The 19,081-nt window shown below is 42.8% G+C and overlaps 1 protein-coding gene across 1 annotated transcript in view; it reads left to right on the top strand.

The window, feature by feature from the left end:
• Window positions 1-19,081, top strand: part of LOC311245045 (GRAM domain-containing protein 4-like) — a 130,863-nt gene that overhangs the window by 100,674 nt on the left and 11,108 nt on the right. The window contains exons 7-15 of the mRNA XM_084334806.1: window positions 2,619-2,644; window positions 7,075-7,166; window positions 9,554-9,645; window positions 10,473-10,521; window positions 11,880-11,951; window positions 14,850-14,893; window positions 15,289-15,398; window positions 17,578-17,729; window positions 18,969-18,986. Of these exons, the coding sequence (XP_084190932.1) occupies window positions 2,619-2,644; window positions 7,075-7,166; window positions 9,554-9,645; window positions 10,473-10,521; window positions 11,880-11,951; window positions 14,850-14,893; window positions 15,289-15,398; window positions 17,578-17,729; window positions 18,969-18,986 (655 nt within the window). The remainder of the gene's footprint in view (window positions 1-2,618; window positions 2,645-7,074; window positions 7,167-9,553; window positions 9,646-10,472; window positions 10,522-11,879; window positions 11,952-14,849; window positions 14,894-15,288; window positions 15,399-17,577; window positions 17,730-18,968; window positions 18,987-19,081) is intronic.

Genomic DNA, 19,081 nt, shown 5'->3' with positions numbered 1-19,081 from the left:
CCAGACAATAGAGGAGGAGGTGTACAACCACCACACTGTGCTCCAAATTAGGACTGACCTTCGAATATTTTTTTGGAATTCGAAGCTTCGGGTCCGAGATTCGATTTTAAATTCGAAGCTTCGCTTTCATGAAATATTGTAAGCCGTCATTTGAGGCTTTATAAAAGCAGCACAATGAACACAAATCTGTCAGTGTCGAGTCCGACCTCATCTTAAATAACAAACAGCATTGCTTGTTGTAGTTAACAAAGAGAGGCAGAGTTGATTTTGCACACAAAAGAAAAGTTATTTATTTAAAAAAGAATTAATATATTCAAATTTTATTTTCATATTCGAATCCCATGCCCATCGAACGAAGCTTTGAAGTATTTAAGACAGCCCTACTCCAAATACACCTTTATTAAATAGAGGAGGCAGTGTAGAACCACCACGCTGTGCTCCAAATACACCTTTATTAAATAGAGGAGGTGTAGAACCACCACACTGTGCTCAAAATACACCTTTATTAAATACATTTGTCCTCAAACTTCTTCAAGGACCCCCACATTGACACACAACAGGTCAGGGATCCCTATTTGATCTAGTCTCAGATGTGATTTAGTGATTTAGTCCAGAATTCCACAACTGTCTATACTGTACATAGTCGGTGGGGAGATGACAGAGGAAAGTGGAACCTGTGATCAGAATAGTCATTCTAATAAGTGTTGTCATTGGACTGACTTCTAATGAAAGAGTAAAATGAAACTATTACTCATTGCGCTGAGGACCCCCCTGAACCCCTTAACGACCCCTGGCGGTCTCCCGGACCCCACGTTGAGAACCACTGCAAGATGATATAAGACTTTCAACAACCCTTCAGATTGACCCCCGAAATATAGCCTGCTGCTCTATCAAGAGGGGGAGAGGGGAGGAGGAGGTGAATTGAGACTGGGATGAATAGAACTACATGAACAGATTGAGGGAGAGAATGAAAGGAACGTTTCTGCCAGCCGTGCTGACTTTGAGAGAGAGAGAGAGAGAGAGAGAGAGAGAGAGAGAGATTCTTCCAATCGCCCTCTCTCCAGAGTCATTCTTCCAATCGCTCCCTCTCCAGAGTGATTCTTCCAATCGCCCTCTCTCCAGAGTCATTCTTCCAATCGCTCCCTCTCCAGAGTCATTCTTCCAATCGCTCCCTCTCCAGAGTCATTCTTCCAATCGCCCTCTCTCCAGAGTCATTCTTCCAATCGCTCTCTCTCCAGAGTCATTCTTCCAATCGCTCTCTCTCCAGAGTGATCCATTCAATCGCTCTCTCTCCAGAGTCATTCTTCCAATCGCTCCCTCTCTCTCCAGAGTCATTCTTCCAATCGCTCCCTCTCCAGAGTGATTCTTCCAATCGCTCTCTCCAGAGTGATCCATTCAATCACTGCTTCTCTCCAGAGTCATTCTTTCAATCGCTCCCTCTCCCTCTCCAGAGTGATCCATTGTACTTGATCCATTGTATTTAGTTTAAGGGACATTGTGACCGTGCAACATAATACTTCATAACATATAACATTACAAGTAAACATGACAAAGGTCTAGTACACACACACACACATGCATGCATGCACGCACGCACACACACACACACACACACACACACACACACACACACACACACACACACAGAGCTCCAATATCTAATAATCCGATCCGATATCCAATCATCAAACTATGTGAAATAGCTGAGAATACTTAACTGTACACAACTATTATGCCAGCACGTTTGTTCATACACACCTAATTTAACAGCTAACTAAATTGATGTTGATAACGTAATTCAAGATTCAAGATGATTTATTGTCATGTGCACAGTTAAACAGACAGTTTGCCGTACAATGAAAAACGTACTTTGCTAGTCCGCCCCTTCACACACAATCGCATAGATCACACAATCACACTTTTAACAACTTAAATACAAGCGAAGGCTAAATGGAAAAAAATAATGATGTTGTTGTAATGTAATGATGAAATGAAAATAATTAAATGTAATGATGTTGTTGCAATGCATGAGGAAAGTGGAACCTGTGATCAGAATTCTAATCAGACAGTCATTCTAATAAATCATAACTTCTAATGAAAGTATGTGAACTCATGACTGTGTGGAATAATGATCCCCTTCCCCCTCAAACATCTCCAGTCATATGTTTCCAACCCCCCCCCCCCATCTATCTTTTGTCTCTCACCTGATACCCCCCCCCCCCCCTCCCTCCTCCTGGCTCCCCCTCCAACCCAATACCTGACCTGACCCAATCCCTTTCTCTCTACTATAAAGGCCTAGGTTTTACTGGATTCTAGGAGCTCTATGGACATATCGTAGGGTCTGTAAACTCCTGGAGTCATTCGCAAATAACGCTTTACCTATTTGTACGCTTAATACTCTGTTTGAGCTAAATAAACTTGCGTTAACCTTTTCACTGCCACACTACCAAACGGTTAACCCTTTCACTGCGACACTACGGAAGGTTAACCCTTTCACTGCCAGTCTATAATCTGACTTGAGTACATCCTTACTCGTGGTAAATTCCTCCACAACTGTAACTCAGAAGCCAAAGGGAGACAGATGCTGGAACTAAAAGTCTCCTCTCTCTTCCCTGCAGGTTGACGGAGAACATGAGACGACTCAGTAAGTACACAGAGCGCTCTGCTTAACCCTTTCACTACCACACTACATAAGGTTAACCCTTTCACTACCACACTACAGAAGGTTAACCCTTTCACTAACACACTACATAAGGTTAACCCTTTCACTAACACACTACATAAGGTTAACCCTTTCACTAACACACTACATAAGGTTAACCCTTTCACTAACACACTACATAAGGTTAACCCTTTCACTACCACACTACAGAAGGTTAACCCTTTCACTACCACACTACCATCTGTAGTGTGGTAGTGAAGGGTTAACCTTCTGTAGTGTGGTAGTGAAAGGGTTAAAGCTGTGATCTAAATCCTAGGTATAGACCTCTTCAACAGAATTGCATTGCTCTGGGAACGCCTTGGGCCCGCGTATATATCCCCCGTCAGGGCTTGATATTAGCCTAATCACTGTGATTATTGTACTGTACTATTACATCTCATTCTGTCTTATTTTATGTCTATTTCTACGATTATTGCACTGTAAATTAGCAATTTTATTGCACTGCTATTATTCTGTCTATTTGATACTCATTTTTATGTCTGCACTTTATGCATTGCTTTTATTTGGTCAATTCTCATTTTATGGCTGTCTATATTCTTGTGCTCAATTTATGCCCGTGTCTATTTTGTGTCTACATCACTGCTGTGAAGCACGTTGGGCTGTGATTCCTGTATGAACCGTGCCGTACAAATAGAGTTTATTATCATTTTTATTATCATCAGCAAACACGGCAACAGGAAATAAATTTGGGCCCGTAACATTTTTAAAAGGCCTTTATTCACATACTGCATGTCCTCAAAGGGTTTGACATTGAGATGGAACGTTCTCAACCATTATAACCCACATCACGGCTCTGTTTTAACCCAGAGCCTGACACGTACATTACAACTGTAAATCAAACACTCCCCACCTCTAAGAGTCGTGTCATACATACTGTCAACCCTTTACATCCTTGTGTACACAAAGCCAGTAGTCGGGTGACGGTGTGTTTTAACAGAGGGTGACAGTAGTGGGTGACAGTGTTTGAACAGAGGGTGACAGTAGTGGGTGACAGTGTTTGAACAGAGGGTTTGATTGATTGATTGATTGATTGATTGAAAACTTTATTAACAGATTGCAGAATGGGTACAATACAGTACAGCTCAATACACACAATTGTTTTTTTTTTATCCACTTTTTCTCCCATTTTTCTATATTTTCTCCCATCCCAATTTTGTATCATCCAATTCAACCCTCCCCTGTCACGAACGCTGTTTCTTGCCTCCCACAAGCCGGCTGCAATGTGGACTAAGTCATACATAGCACAAGTCCCCTCCGGTACTTGAGGTAACAGCAGTCGCATCTTTTCACCTGCGCAGCTCGATCTCTCAGTGTCGAGGAGTAACGCGTGGGAGGCTCACGCTGCCCCCGACACTTCCTGATTCTACTGCGCAGGCGCACCAACCGACTTGTAGGAGTCGCTTGTTCACAACGTTCGATCCCCACCCTTCAGTTTTCCCTCCCCGTAATACGGCCAATGTGTATTACTGCGGACGACCAGCTAAACTGAAAACAATGTGGAGAGCTGGATTCGAACACACGAATCCTAGCGTCTCCACACTGGTGGCGAGTGCCTTGCCCACTACACCACCTAGCCGCCCAATACACACAATTGTTAAGGGGATGCAGACCAGAGAAAGACTTTCGTCTTGTTTACATCAGGGTCCCCCATTTTCAATTCATCAGGACATATATGACATACATGACATACAGATAGACAGTACTGCTACATCTATACATTTATGACGTACCAGATTTGCAAATACAGTACTGTTTGTGATACAAAAAGAGTCCAGAAAAGGGAGTATATACATTTGACGTAAAAACTGTACATTGGAGGAGGTTGGGTTGGGGGGGGAAACACTGTACAACTGTACAAGCAAAACTGTACATTGGAATATTGACAACCATACTAGGTAATTTACTGTACATTGGAGGGGGTTGGGGGGGGGGGGACACTGTACAAACAAGCAAAACTGTACATTGGAATATTGACAACCATACTAGGTAAATTACTGTACATTGGAGGGGGTTGGGTTAGGACATTTACAGGGGCCAGTTTCGAATTGCAGTCTCCCGTAGGTGTTCTTTGAGAGTGTTTTTGAAAGTGGGTAGTGATTCACATTCCTTTACAGCTTTGGGTAGGGCGTTCCACATTGATGTGGCATAATTGCGAAACGTGTTTAGTCCCTTGTTTGAGCCGAATCTGGGTTTGACATGATTTGTGGAGCTCCCTCTGGTGTTGTGATCGTGGTATTCACTGACTGTGTTTGAACAGAAGGTGACAGTGTTTGAACAGATGGTGACGGTGTTTGAACAGAAGGTGACAGTGTTTGAACAGAAGGTGACAGTGTTTGAACAGAGGGTGACAGTGTTTGAACAGAGGGTGACGGTGTTTGAACAGAAGGTGACAGTGTTTGAACAGAGGGTGACGGTGTTTGAACAGAGGGTGACTGTGTTTGAACAGAGGGTGACTGTGTTTGAACAGAGGGTGACTGTGTTTGAACAGATGGTGACGGTGTTTGAACAGAAGGTGACAGTGTTTGAACAGAAGGTGACAGTGTTTGAACAGAGGGTGACAGTGTTTGAACAGAGGGTGACTGTGTTTGAACAGAGGGTGACGGTGTTTGAACAGAGGGTGACAGTGTTTGAACAGAGGGTGACGGTGTTTGAACAGAGGGTGACTGTGTTTGAACAGAGGGTGACAGTGTTTGAACAGAGGGTGACGGTGTTTGAACAGAGGGTGACTGTGTTTGAACAGAGGGTGACTGTGTTTGAACAGAGGGTGACTGTGTTTGAACAGAGGGTGACTGTGTTTGAACAGAGGGTGACTGTGTTTGAACAGAGGGTGCCAGTGTTTGAACAGAGGGTGACGGTGTTTGAACAGAGGGTGACAGTGTTTGAACAGAGGGTGACAGTGTTTGAACAGAGGGTGACAGTGTTTGAACAGAGGGTGACAGTGTTTGAACAGAGGGTGACAGTGTTTGAACAGAGGGTGACAGTGTTTGAACAGAGGGTGACAGTAGTGGGTGACAGTGTTTGAACAGAGGGTGACGGTGTTTGAACAGAGGGTGCCAGTGTTTGAACAGAGGGTGACAGTAGTGGGTGACTGTGTTTGAACAGAGGGTGCCAGTGTTTGAACAGAGGGTGACAGTAGTGGGTGACTGTGTTTGAACAGAGGGTGCCAGTGTTTGAACAGAGGGTGCCAGTGTTTGAACAGAGGGTGCCAGTGTTTGAACAGAGGGTGACAGTGTTTGAACAGAGGGTGCCAGTGTTTGAACAGAGGGTGACAGTGTTTGAACAGAGGGTGCCAGTGTTTGAACAGAGGGTGACAGTGTTTGAACAGAGGGTGACAGTGTTTGAACAGAGGGTGCCAGTGTTTGAACAGAGGGTGCCAGTGTTTGAACAGAGGGTGACAGTGTTTGAACAGAGGGTGACAGTGTTTGAACAGAGGGTGACAGTGTTTGAACAGAGGGTGACAGTGTTTGAACAGAGGGTGACAGTGTTTGAACAGACGGTGACGGTGTTTGAACAGAGGGTTCCAAGTGCCATACTACAATCGTGGATCGGACCTTTATCGTCCTAAAAAATTAAGATATTGAGACAAAACACACTATATATCCTATAGAATTGTATATGAATTCCTCTTGTTTCTTTGTTTACATACATTGTTTACAGCTTGTTATATTACGTTTTATTTAGTTTTCTTTTTTTGTGGCCATCTTGGTCTATATAACTTATTGTCAATGTCAAGTATACTATTATATACTTATTGTTTATGTGTCTTGTAAGCCCATATGGGCTGGGCATACATCTGTATGTAAGACACGAAAATAAAAACCATCAATCAATCAATCATAAAACTCACATCCAAAAGCCCTCTATCTACTAAGCACACACTCACTTTAAACAAACACACTGTAGCACCCACTCCCCACACTTTATATTTATTGATGAAGGATTGCACTACAACTCGTACACCTTACTGTAAATTGTACCTAAATTGCACCTCATCCCATTTCTGCTTTGCACTATATAATATTGTACATTAGTACACTGCATAGTATTGTATATTATATGGTAACTCCGTTACGTCTATTCTGCATCGAACATTGTACATATGTCTATACTGAACACTGTGACCTCATTTTCTACTTCTAATTTACATGCTATACTATGTTATTTGATACTATCTTGTCTAGCACAGTCTCTGGAGCGTAACAGTAAGAAGCATTTTGTATGAAAGTATTCTGTACTTCTGTATGACAACTATTAAAGAAACTTGAAACTTGAAACTTGATCTAGTGTCATAACTTCATCATCGACGACCAATGACTCTAATACAGTACATTGTCTTATTTGATCTTGTGCAGAGAGAGGTGCCAGACCTGTCACCAACTTCATGAGGAACCTCTCTGCCTTATCCAGCTGGTACTCTGTTTACACGTCTGCCTTCGCCTTCATTGTGAGTGGACACGCACACACACACACACACACACACACACACACACACACACGCACACACACACACACACACACACATACGCACGCACGCACGCACGCACACACACACACACACACACACACACACACGCACGCACGCACGCACGCACACACACACACACACACACACACACACACACACACACACACACACCCCCCCCCCCCCCTATTTGGGCCGCACCAGCAGTAATAATACTGGTATTGGATACACCAGCCGGCCAATATCCGTTATGGTGAAAGATATTAAAGGAAGATGATGCGTTCCAGGCTGTTTATTCCAACATAATTCCATGTATATATTTATAGTCTTTTCAACTATTGTTGCAAAACTGAAAATGAGTTGGAAAAAGCCAGTATAGTCATCCGTGTATCCATGGAAACTATGGTGAATAGGGGTGGCGGTCTCCTTCTACAGAAATATAAAGTCTGTTTACTTTTCTGATAATTGTATCACCGCATAACTCATAAATGTTAAGACAAGCCTAATTGCTTATTTCTACATGCAATAATAAAAAAAATTAAATGTATGTATTAAATCCTCCGTAATTTGGTCACAGAGGTAAGTTAATGATTAGCGTTATAAGGCCGAGGTATTTCAGGCAGACGTGGAGCGCTGCGTGGGAGTGTGGATAACTGTAACCACTGGCCGGGCTGCTGAGTGGGCGGGGCTGGCTCTGAGATCGTATGTCTCAGAAAGTCTCCGCTGTGTTAGTGGAGGAATTTCCCCAGCGCTACAATCCTATAACAAAGGCTGTGCGCCGCCAATGGATTATCATTCCAGTGACCCCAGACGCATGGTCTAAATCTTTACCTTTAGTAAAAGTGATGATTAGATTAGATTGGATTAAAATCTATTGTCATTATTATTATATTATATATATAATATATATATTATTGTCATGGGGCACAATGACAATAGTAGAGCAGTCGTCTGGCAATCCGGAGGTTTCTGGTTCGATTCCCGCTCCTCCCGGGCAGCGTGTCGATGTGTCCTTGAGCAAGACACTCTCAATGAGCAGGTTGGCACCTTGCATGGTTGCCTCCGCCGTCGGTGAGTGAATGTGTGAGTGAATGTGTGAATGAATGGGTAAAATGTGAGTAACAAATTGTAAAGCGCTTTGGATAAAAGCGCTATATAAAAAAGCAGCCATTTACAGCACAAATACAGTACAACGGAAATACGTTTGGCATCCAACCAGAGTCCAAATGTAACAGTAAAGTGCAATAGTAATATACAATGGACAGGTGATTAAATTAGTACTACTGAGTAGTATGATGTTAATCAGATGTATGTACAGAGTTGTATTATTAATATGATACAGGTATAAAGACACTATGGTAGTAAGTCATACTGGCCAGCAGCGTAACTACTAGTAAGATTAGGTAAGGGATATGTACACACAATAGTTCATGTTCTGAACCACAACATCTACAGTGTGCAGTCGACACAAAGTGTGATCTGTAATAGAGTCGACCTACAACCGTGCTTTTGACGCAAACACAAAGTAAGATAAGATATTCTGGATACTTTGGGCATCATAGCAGAATGGGGGAGGGGGAGGGTAGGTACAGGTAGGGGCAGGGGCAGGGTAATAGGCAATCATGGGATCCGAATATAATAAAATATGAGGGAAAAAATTATAACGAACATTGTAAACAATGTAATGAACTAAAATAAGAAAGTCTGCCCTCTTGTGTCAGATCACAAGATTGCATTTCCCCTACTGTAGTGTAGATCACAGCGTGGAAGATCAATAGCGCTACTGTCGCCCTCTCTCATTCTATTAATAGCAAGAAAGAAAGTTGTGAATTCACTCCTGAATTATGTATCCGCCTTTGCATCTCTGTCTCTACAGTATCTGGGCTCTGCGTAGGACGGTTGGTGTGGTGTCATATATGCCTGTGTTGGCAGTTGGAAATAGATATACCTAGAAAAAAACTGAGAAATAGATTCACACAGCAGTGTTGATTGTTGTATTAATGCTGATATCGTTGCCACACCACACGGAGAGATGGATGTTGTTCGACTCAGAAACCAGGTCATGTAATCAGTGAGTTTGTTATTGGCCTCATTCCACCCCCTGACTCTCTCTCTCTCTCTCTCTCTCTCTCTCTCTCTCTCTCTCTCTCTCTCTCTCTCTCTCTCTCTCTCTCTGTCTCTGTCTCTGTCTCTGTGTCTGTGTCTGTGTCTGTCTCTGTCGCTGTCACTCTATGTCTCTGTCTCTATCTCTCTGTCCCTGTCACTCTCTATATCTATCTGTCTCTCTCTCTCTCTCTCTCTCTCTCTCTCTCTTCTCTCTCTCTCTCTCTCTCTCTCTCTCCTCTCTCTCTCTCTCTCTCTCTCTCTAGATCTATATGAATGCAGCATGGCACGGTTGGGCCATCCCCATGTTTCTGTTCCTAGCCATCCTCAGGCTCTCTCTAAATTACCTCATAGCAAGGTAGGTTAGGACATGCATACAGGTTCTCACTGTACTGTAGATTGAGATGAATAGACTGATGTCTATTTTATGCTAATCTCTGTCTATTTTATTGCACTGCACTTATTCTGTCTATTTTTATACTCATTATTCTATGTCTGCACTCTATGCATTGCTTTTATTTAGTCAGAAACCTGCTAATAGATATTTTTATATATTTATATCTTTTATATATTTTAATGAATTATAGGTTTTAATATAAATGCTCTTCTCATGTTATGCCTGTCTATAATTATGCCAATGTTGTGCTCATTGTCTATTTTGTGTCTACGTCACTGTTTTGAAGCACTTTGGGCTGCAATTCTTGTATGAAAGGTGCTATACAAATAAAGTTCAATAATAAATCATTATTATTATTATTACTACATCAGGCCATCAGACTAAGATCTTAATTATTTATGTACGTGTGTGCCCCCCCCCCCCCCCCCCCCCTCCACAATTAATGGAAGCGGACAGTACCGGTTAGCCTTCGGGGGAGAGGTGTTAGTTGGACAATGCCTAGGCTAACCGGTCATGTCCGCTTCCATTCATTGTGCTAAGCTAGGCTAACATGCAGCCAGATAGCTTTCTACTGAACGCACAGAGAGGAAACTGGTATCTATATGCTTGTCTCTCTCTGGAGAAGACGGTGAGCTAATTTCGCCAAATGTTGACGTGTTCCTTTAAAGACGGCTAACACTCGGGGGGGGGGGGGGGGGGATCCAGGTGTTCCAGAACATTGTAACGTCACTGTGCACCAGTTATCTAAACGCTGCTCCTTCCCCCTGGCTGTGTCCCTGTGTCCTCAGGGGCTGGAGGATACAGTGGAGCATCGTCCCCGAGGTCTCGGAACCAGTGGTGAGACTCTTCACACACACAAGTACATGCACATAACGCTTTCACACGTCTGTGTGATTGTTGGTTTTCTTTGATATTGTGAATCGTGATACACACACCTTTGTCTGAATTATTGATAAAAAAATATATATGTGTGAGTGAATGGGTGAATGTGAGGAACAAATTGTAAAGCGCTTTGGATAAAAGCTGCTATATAATTGCAGTCCATTTACCAATTTACACGTCTACTTCTGTGATTTCTGAAATGTAATAGAGGAGAATATTGAAACTGTTCTAGTTTTTATTTTGTATTTATATTTGTATTAAGCATACTTACGTTTTAAATCTTTTTATTTTTCACGAGGTTTCACATTCAATCGACGGATCTACAGAATGTTCAGGGTCACTCTCATGAACAATTTTGAAAAAATGTCCTTGTGCTCCCCACTCAATCCATTCTCCCATCTCACACTCACACACACTGGGACATACACACACGTACACGGGCACACACGCGCATACAGGCATACACACACACACACACACACACACACACACACTTGCCCACGTACAGGCACACACACACAAATAAACAAAAAATTATAATAATAATAATAATAATAATAATAATAATAAAATAAAATAAAGGGACAGTAAATCATAAGTAAATGAGTAATAAGGAATAAAAGTGCAAATGTTGGTATTGTAAACAGTGACAGTTTATAGCACCCAGTTGCTCACACCCGCTTATCGATGGCCACTCCGACAGGGAAGGGTCCGGGCCGCTGCGTGTTCAGCTCCCGTTCCCAGACCCGACCCCGTGGGGGCAGGGTTTGACAGCCATGCGCAGGCAACCAGGCACTTACACGCAGACAAAGAGCCTCAACAGATCAGCTAATCTAATCTGCTAAAACTCCACGTCTGTTATATTAGATATGACACATTTACAGGACTACATTATGAGTTTCCAGTTGAGTATAGAGTGGATTCCAAAGTTCTTGAAATAAGTGACCCTGGTTGTGCTTTTCAAGCGTTATCTTTTCTAAGGGAAGAAACTGAGATATTTGTTCTATGCAAGCATACTTACAGTAGGCAGTCCACTTTGATGACCATCAATGGGACGTTCCATACTTCCATATATTATATCATGATGATATATTGTTACCAAAGATATTTCCCTGCTTATCGTGATATTCGTTTTGTTCCCCCGCATCTCTCCGACCCTCCTATAGAACCAAGCTTACAGTGGTAAACAAAAGGAATACTGTACTATGTAGGAATGGCACGTCCTTGAGTCCTTTCCCTGCAGTTACTTGCGAGCTGCTTTAAAAAAAAAAAATAATAATAATAATGCAAATCCACCTGCCTTGCTTTCCCAGGAACCTCCGAAGGAGGATCTGACGGTTTCGGAGAAGTTCCAGTTAGTACTCGATGTGGCGCAGAAGGCTCAGGTGAGAAGAGGCCGACTGGGAACACTGGGAATCTAACGTGAGGGCTGTCATTTCATATGATTCAAACGTCTGGGGATGCTGTGCTTTGAAGATGATATTGTGCTATTGCTACTGTAAATTCTGCGTCGTGTCACGGAAAGAATTCTGACTGTGAATGAGGAAAACAAAATGCACAAAAAATTGCAGTGACATCATCACAGAGCTATAGCTGGAGATCGATTTACAATTCAGTCATTTAGCTGACGCTTTCATCCAAAGCGACTTACAGATTTTACACAACAAGTCATAGTAGTATAGACATTATTAGCAAAATAGGTAGTAGTGTAAGAATAGTAGCATAGTATTGGGGTACATAATAGTAAAAGGGTTATTACAAGTGTATTATACAAAAAAATATTCTTCGGATATTGTTTGAAGAGGTGTGTTTTTAGTCGACGGTGGAAAATTGGTCGGACATTTTTGCTGTCCTGACTGTGGTGAGGAGTTCGTTCCACCATTGTGAAGCGAGGACAGAGAATAGCCTGCTTCGCTTTGATGACCCCCCAGGAGCTCAGATAGGAGTGGGTCTGAGGAGGCCAGAAGATGCAGAGCGTAGGGGTCTTGAGGGTGTGTAGTTAGAAGATGCAGAGCATAGGGGTCTTGAGGGTGTGTAGTTAGAAGATGCAGAGCGTAGGGGTCTTGAGGGTGTGTAGTTAGAAGATGCAGAGCGTAGGGGTCTTGAGGGTGTGTAGTTAGAAGATGCAGAGCGTAGGAGTCTTGAGGGTGTGTCGTTAGAAGATGCAGAGCGTAGGAGTCTTGAGGGTGTGTCGTTAGGAGATGCAGAGCGTAGGAGTCTTGAGGGTGTGTCATTAGAAGATGCAGAGCGTAGGAGTCTTGAGGGTGTGTCGTTAGAAGATGCAGAGCGTAGGAGTCTTGAGGGTGTAGTTAGAAGATGCAGAGCGTAGGAGTCTTGAGGGTGTGCCGTTAGAAGATGCAGAGCGTAGGGGTCTTGAGGGTGTAGTTAGAAGATGCAGAGCGTAGGAGTCTTGAGGGTGTGTTGTTAGAAGATGCAGAGCGTAGGAGTCTTGCGGGTGTGTTGTTAGAAGATGCAGAGTGTAGGGGTCTTGAGGGTGTGTCGTTACAAGATGCAGAGCGTAGGGGTCTTGAGGGTGTAGTTAGAAGATGCAGAGCGGAGGGGCCTTGAGGGTGCATAGTTAGAAGATGCAGAGCGTAGGAGTCTTGAGGGTGTATAGTTAGAAGATGCAGAGCGTAGGAGTCTTGAGGGTGTATAGTTAGAAGATGCAGAGTGTAGGGGTCTTGAGGGTGTGTAGTTAGAAGATGCAGAGCGTAGGGGTCTTGAGGGTGTGTAGTTAGAAGATGCAGAGCGTAGGGGTCTTGAGGGTGTGTAGTTAGAAGATGCAGAGCGTAGGGGTCTTGAGGTTGTGTAGTTAGAAGATGCAGAGTGTAGGAGTCTTGAGGGTGTGTAGTTAGAAGATGCAGAGCATAGGGGTCTTGAGGGTGTGTAGTTAGAAGATGCAGAGCGTAGAAGTCTTGAGGGTGTGTAGTTAGAAGATGCAGAGCGTAGGGGTCTTGAGGGTGTGTAGTTAGAAGATGCAGAGCGTAGGGGTCTTGAGGGTGTGTAGTTAGAAGATGCAGAGTGTAGGGGTCTTGAGGGTGTGTCGTTACAAGATGCAGAGCGTAGGGGTCTTGAGGGTGTAGTTAGAAGATGCAGAGCGTAGGAGTCTTGAGGGTGTGTTGTTAGAAGATGCAGAGCGTAGGAGTCTTGCGGGTGTGTTGTTAGAAGATGCAGAGTGTAGGGGTCTTGAGGGTGTGTCGTTACAAGATGCAGAGCGTAGGGGTCTTGAGGGTGTAGTTAGAAGATGCAGAGCGGAGGGGCCTTGAGGGTGCATAGTTAGAAGATGCAGAGCGTAGGAGTCTTGAGGGTGTATAGTTAGAAGATGCAGAGCGTAGGAGTCTTGAGGGTGTATAGTTAGAAGATGCAGAGTGTAGGGGTCTTGAGGGTGTGTAGTTAGAAGATGCAGAGTGTAGGGGTCTTGAGGGTGTGTAGTTAGAAGATGCAGAGCGTAGGGGTCTTGAGGGTGTGTAGTTAGAAGATGCAGAGCGTAGGGGTCTTGAGGGTGTGTAATTAGAAGATGCAGAGCGTAGGGGTCTTGAGGGTGTGTAGTTAGAAGATGCAGAGCGTAGAAGTCTTGAGGGTGTGTAGTTAGAAGATGCAGAGCGTAGGGGTCTTGAGGGTGTGTAGTTAGAAGATGCAGAGCGTAGGGGTCTTGAGGGTGTGTAGTTAGAAGATGCAGAGCGTAGGGGTCTTGAGGGTGTGTAGTTAGAAGATGCAGAGCGTAGGGGTCTTGAGGGTGTGTAGTTAGAAGATGCAGAGCGTAGGAGTCTTGAGGGCATGTAGTTAGAAGATGCAGAGCGTAGGGGTCTTGAGGGTGTAGTTAGAAGATGCAGAGCGTAGGTCATTGGTCGTTACAGACCAATGACCGGAGGGAGCCGCTCCCCTCGCCCTTTAATTAACTAAATGGGGGGGGGGGGGGTGTTACAGGAAAAGGAGCCACACCCCACACCAATATCATTAGCAAAGCACAGCGTCCCCAGACATCTGTGGGATGTAAAATCAACACCAACAACAAAAAACATGGATCTGCGAGATTAGTCGAAAGCCGCCTTCTTTTAGTGTTTATGTGCAGAAGGGCTTTTGTCAAAGTTCTTTTCATTAATGTTGTTTATGCACCTATTGCTGTCAGTTCCCTTCATGCTTCTGTTGTGTGAAGTCAATCAAGCTGAGCTTGTATTGATCTGTACTGGAAACTGGAAACATGGCCCGGCCGTGTCGTCATAAGAGGACGCTTGACCTTGACCCACTTCGGTTTCAAAAGACGTTTTGTGTTCCCCTCTCAGAATCTGTTTGGAAAGATGGCAGATGTCCTTGAGAAAATAAAGAAGTAAGTCTTGTGCAGTTATGTTTTTGCAGCACCTCTGTGTTTATTAGTGTATGAAATATAAAACATCGAAGTCACATGCAGTCACTTTTTGCAGTAACCTTTGTGTTTTATTAGTGAATTAAATGTATACTGTCACTCTGTGTATGTGTGTCTCTGCACACGTAATTGTCCTAACCTGGTAGAACACGAATGAACATTTGAAAATATCTTTGTGATTTAGCCGTATGCATCTACTGCCTGTGTGGAGGCAATATCTTCTGTAGCCAATACGTTGTCATCGAAAGCATATTTCATATTTCACATACCACACAATATCCTTTCTACTGTATATGTGGTCACGACCTGTGGATTCGGATAAAGTATTTAAAGTGTGTGTGTGTGTGTGTTTGTTCCAGCCTGTTCACGTGGGTGCACCCAGAAATCACCCAGAAGCTTTACATCGGCCTGTGGGTGGTCTTCATTACCTCCTGCTTGTTCCCATACAAGCTCCTGGGCTTCATGATGGGTAAACACACTCTACTACTCTGTTTACCGTTTGTTAGTTAGTTACCGTAATTCCTCTAATAGTAACCGGGTCTCAAATACAAGCCGGGTCTCTATTAATGGCCGGGTGCGCTCTTGAGCTAAGCAATTATAAGCCGGCCTCCTAATACAAGCCGGGTTACTAATATACTGAGCTGCATACTGAGCTAGTTACTTGATTTCACTTTGAAAACGTTGAAATGACCAGTGACCACCTGTAATTGCACTGTTTACTATTTCATACAGTACTTGGTTTCAATAAATGAACCCAGTACATTTTACTGGGTTCAAACTGACACAAAATGTTGATTTATTCATTATGATCCGTTTGAAAATTTGAAATATAGGCCTCTCTCTTATACATGCCTCCTCCTAATACAAGCCTGGTATCCGCTACAGTTGAAACAAATACAAGCCGGGGTTACTATTAGAGGAATTACGGTAGTTACTCACCTTCAGACCGATGCATCCGGACATTTACCCCCCACTCTCCGCCCTCCCTCCCATCCCCCAAATTCCCTTCCCCGAGGGTGCTTTTTGAAACACACAGACTTTCGGCATAGATGAACATTGTAACAACAAATGTGCTTTGTTTGTATAATTTAGGGTTGTGCCATTATTATTATGCAAAGATAATAATTGTGATTAATTCTGTAATGAGTTGTATGTCTGTTTCTAGCATCCTTGACATCCAAGGACAACGATGTAAATAAGTCAAGAGGCTTTTTCGTTCCTCTCCTTGACAAAAGCAAATATGTGATATAATGATCTGTATATGTTTTGTTGTCTAAAATAAATACCTACCTACCTACCTGCTCCCTTGTGGTTCAGGAGGTAGAGCAGTCGTTTGGTTAATCCGGAGGTTCCCATTTCGATTCCCGCTCCTCCCGGGCAGCATGTCAAAGTGTCCTTGAGCAAGGCACTTAACCCCTAATTGTTCCCGATGAGCAGGTTTAGCACCTTGCGTGGTCGCCTCCGCCGTCGGTGTGTGAATGTGTGATTGAATGGGTCAAATGTGAGGAACAAAATGTAAAGCGCTTTGGATAATTTATAAGCCATTTAGATTTACCCTTGCCATCTTGTAGCGTGGCTGCGTGACCCAATGCAGGACAGCATGCCGATTTTGCGCAACAGTAAAGTAATACTGAATACAATATGTAACAATAAAGGTTTACATAATGTATAAAGCAATGATATTTTTTTAATGTTTTTTACATCAGGCCAATTTAGACAGTGTCGGGTGAGTCGGCGGTAGCTAAAAGGCAGCATCACTATTCTGTTCATTATTGTTTTGGACTTTGGGTTTCCTGACATTGAGTGCATTTAACTATGTATAATACTAGAAGATAATATGGGTTGAGGTGTATTGGATGCAGTCAGGTCTGTAAATAACTTTCATCATTTTGGCTCTGTACACACCGCCACAGTGGATTTGAAATGCAACAATTGAGATGCAGACTTTCAGCTTTAATTTTTACATCCAAATCAGGTGAACGGTGTAGGAATTACAACACTTTCGATATGTGCCTCCTCCTTTTTAAGGGACCAAAAGTAATTCGTCAAAAATTACTTAATTATTTAATATTTGCAACCAAGTATGATTGTTAGTTTGTCCAGTTACTTTTGGTGCCTGAAAAAGGGGGGTGGGGGTGGGGACATGTAGTAACTGTTGTAATTCCTACACTGGATGTAACATTTTTACATTTGGATGTAAATAAATTAAAGCTGAAAGTCTGCACTTAAAGTCCATCTTGATCGTTTCATGTCAAGTCCATTGTGGTGGTGTACAGAGCCAAAATCGTGAGGATCGTGTCAATGTCCAAATATTTATGGCCCTGACTACGGTATATTAACAAATTGTTCTAAATAAATTATCAGAAGTTTGGGCTCATTTTTTACAACCGAGGTAGGTAGATTACATTTTTAGAGACTAAAGTACCGAAAAAAGGTACCGGTATCGATTCACAGGTATCGGGTTCAAATGTGAATGGTACCCAACCCTAGTTTCCATACATCTCATAGTTCAGCATAATAACACGTGAACGAAATGCACCGAGAGACGGGAGGAGAGAGAGAGAGAGAGAGAGAGAGAGGTCACCGATCCGTCGTCTCCTTCCTCTTCGTCTCTCGATCCTTCCCGTCCTCCCTCCCTCCTTTCCCAGGACTGTACGCGGGGATCAAGTTCTTCATCATCGACTTCCTCTTCAAGAGCTGTCCCAAGCTGCGGGACAAATACGACACGCCGCACATCGTCTGGGCCAGCCTGCTCACGGACCCGCAGCTGAAGGAGCGCAGCAACGCCACCCTGCGACGAGTGAGTGGGCGTGGGTGGGAGGGAGGGAGGGAGGGAGGGTCGAGCACTTCTGTCACCTATAACCGCTTTATTTTCTATACTAACCACCAGAGAGACCCCACAATACAATATTATCACAATGCTATTGCGATATATTGTTATTTATTACTTTTGTATTGCGGGTCGAATGGGATTGTCGAGCGAAATAAATATTTATATACATATTTATATAAATAAATATTTTATATGATAAAATATGATATATTATTATACATATTTTATATTATAAAAATATATATATATATCGATACTTGGCATCGCTATATCGATATAATATCAGCATGCACAATATCGCGATATATTGCTGTATCAATTTTTCTCCGGAACTAATACTACTAATACTTTATTTATTCATGCCATGTCCATTGTTTCTTTTTTTTTTTCATTGCTATATTTTCACTGTCATATACATTTTTATATAATACAAATATTAGGGCTGTCCATAAATTCCTAGTTGACTAATAGTCATAGGATTTTGTCTGACTGGATAAAACAAATTTCACAGACTAGTGTTTCTCTGCAAAGGAATACAATTGTGAAGAAATAAATGTTTATATCCAGTACTTATTTAGTGCCAAAGCATATTATGAATATTTCTGGGGTGCCTGAGATGTGCTTATCATTTCCCAGTAATGATGGCTAAAAAGAAAGACTTGGTCACACCGATAAGTAACTTTTAGGGACAGCCCTAGTAGATATCCATTTATAGATATAATATATGCATGTTATTAAATAGCCGTAGCCTTTGTATAGTAAGATGATGAGTATATAAGAACAGATTTTCTTATTAATTATTTATGAGGGATGCACCGATGTCAGATATCGGTATCGGTATCGCAGGATTTCCCCAATACTAAAATCACATCAAGAACCATGTCTAATATAATGTGAGAAATCAAAGCAAGCCGACTTGATTTTCTGCATGTATGTCGGATCTCTTAACGGAGAACATTTCATTCCACCCACCCAGTGACCCCAAACTAACGGTCTACGTCTGTACCGTAAATAATGTAAATTAACGGGTTGGACCGGTACCCGGTATCCGGCGTGTATCGGCAGTGGGAAAAAAGCGTTATCGGTGCGTCCCTGTTATTTATATATTTTTGCCACAAATAGGCCAACTGTTCCCAGCATCTGGCCTGTGGGGCTTTTTCTTTATTTAGTTTGAGTCATCTGAGTCATTGTGTTTTCTTCTCTCAGCTCTCTGGGTTTGAAAAGGTAGGGACTTCCTAGTATGCACTTTGGTTTGAGCGCCTGTGTGTGTGCGTGTGTGTGTGCGTGTGTGCGTGCGTGTGTGTGTGCGTGTGCGTGTG

Source organism: Notolepis coatsorum (genome assembly GCF_963971535.1).
Source record: "Notolepis coatsorum genome assembly, chromosome: 18".
Lineage (NCBI taxonomy): Eukaryota > Metazoa > Chordata > Actinopteri > Aulopiformes > Paralepididae > Notolepis > Notolepis coatsorum.
This window is presented reverse-complemented; position numbering and strand designations above follow the sequence as displayed.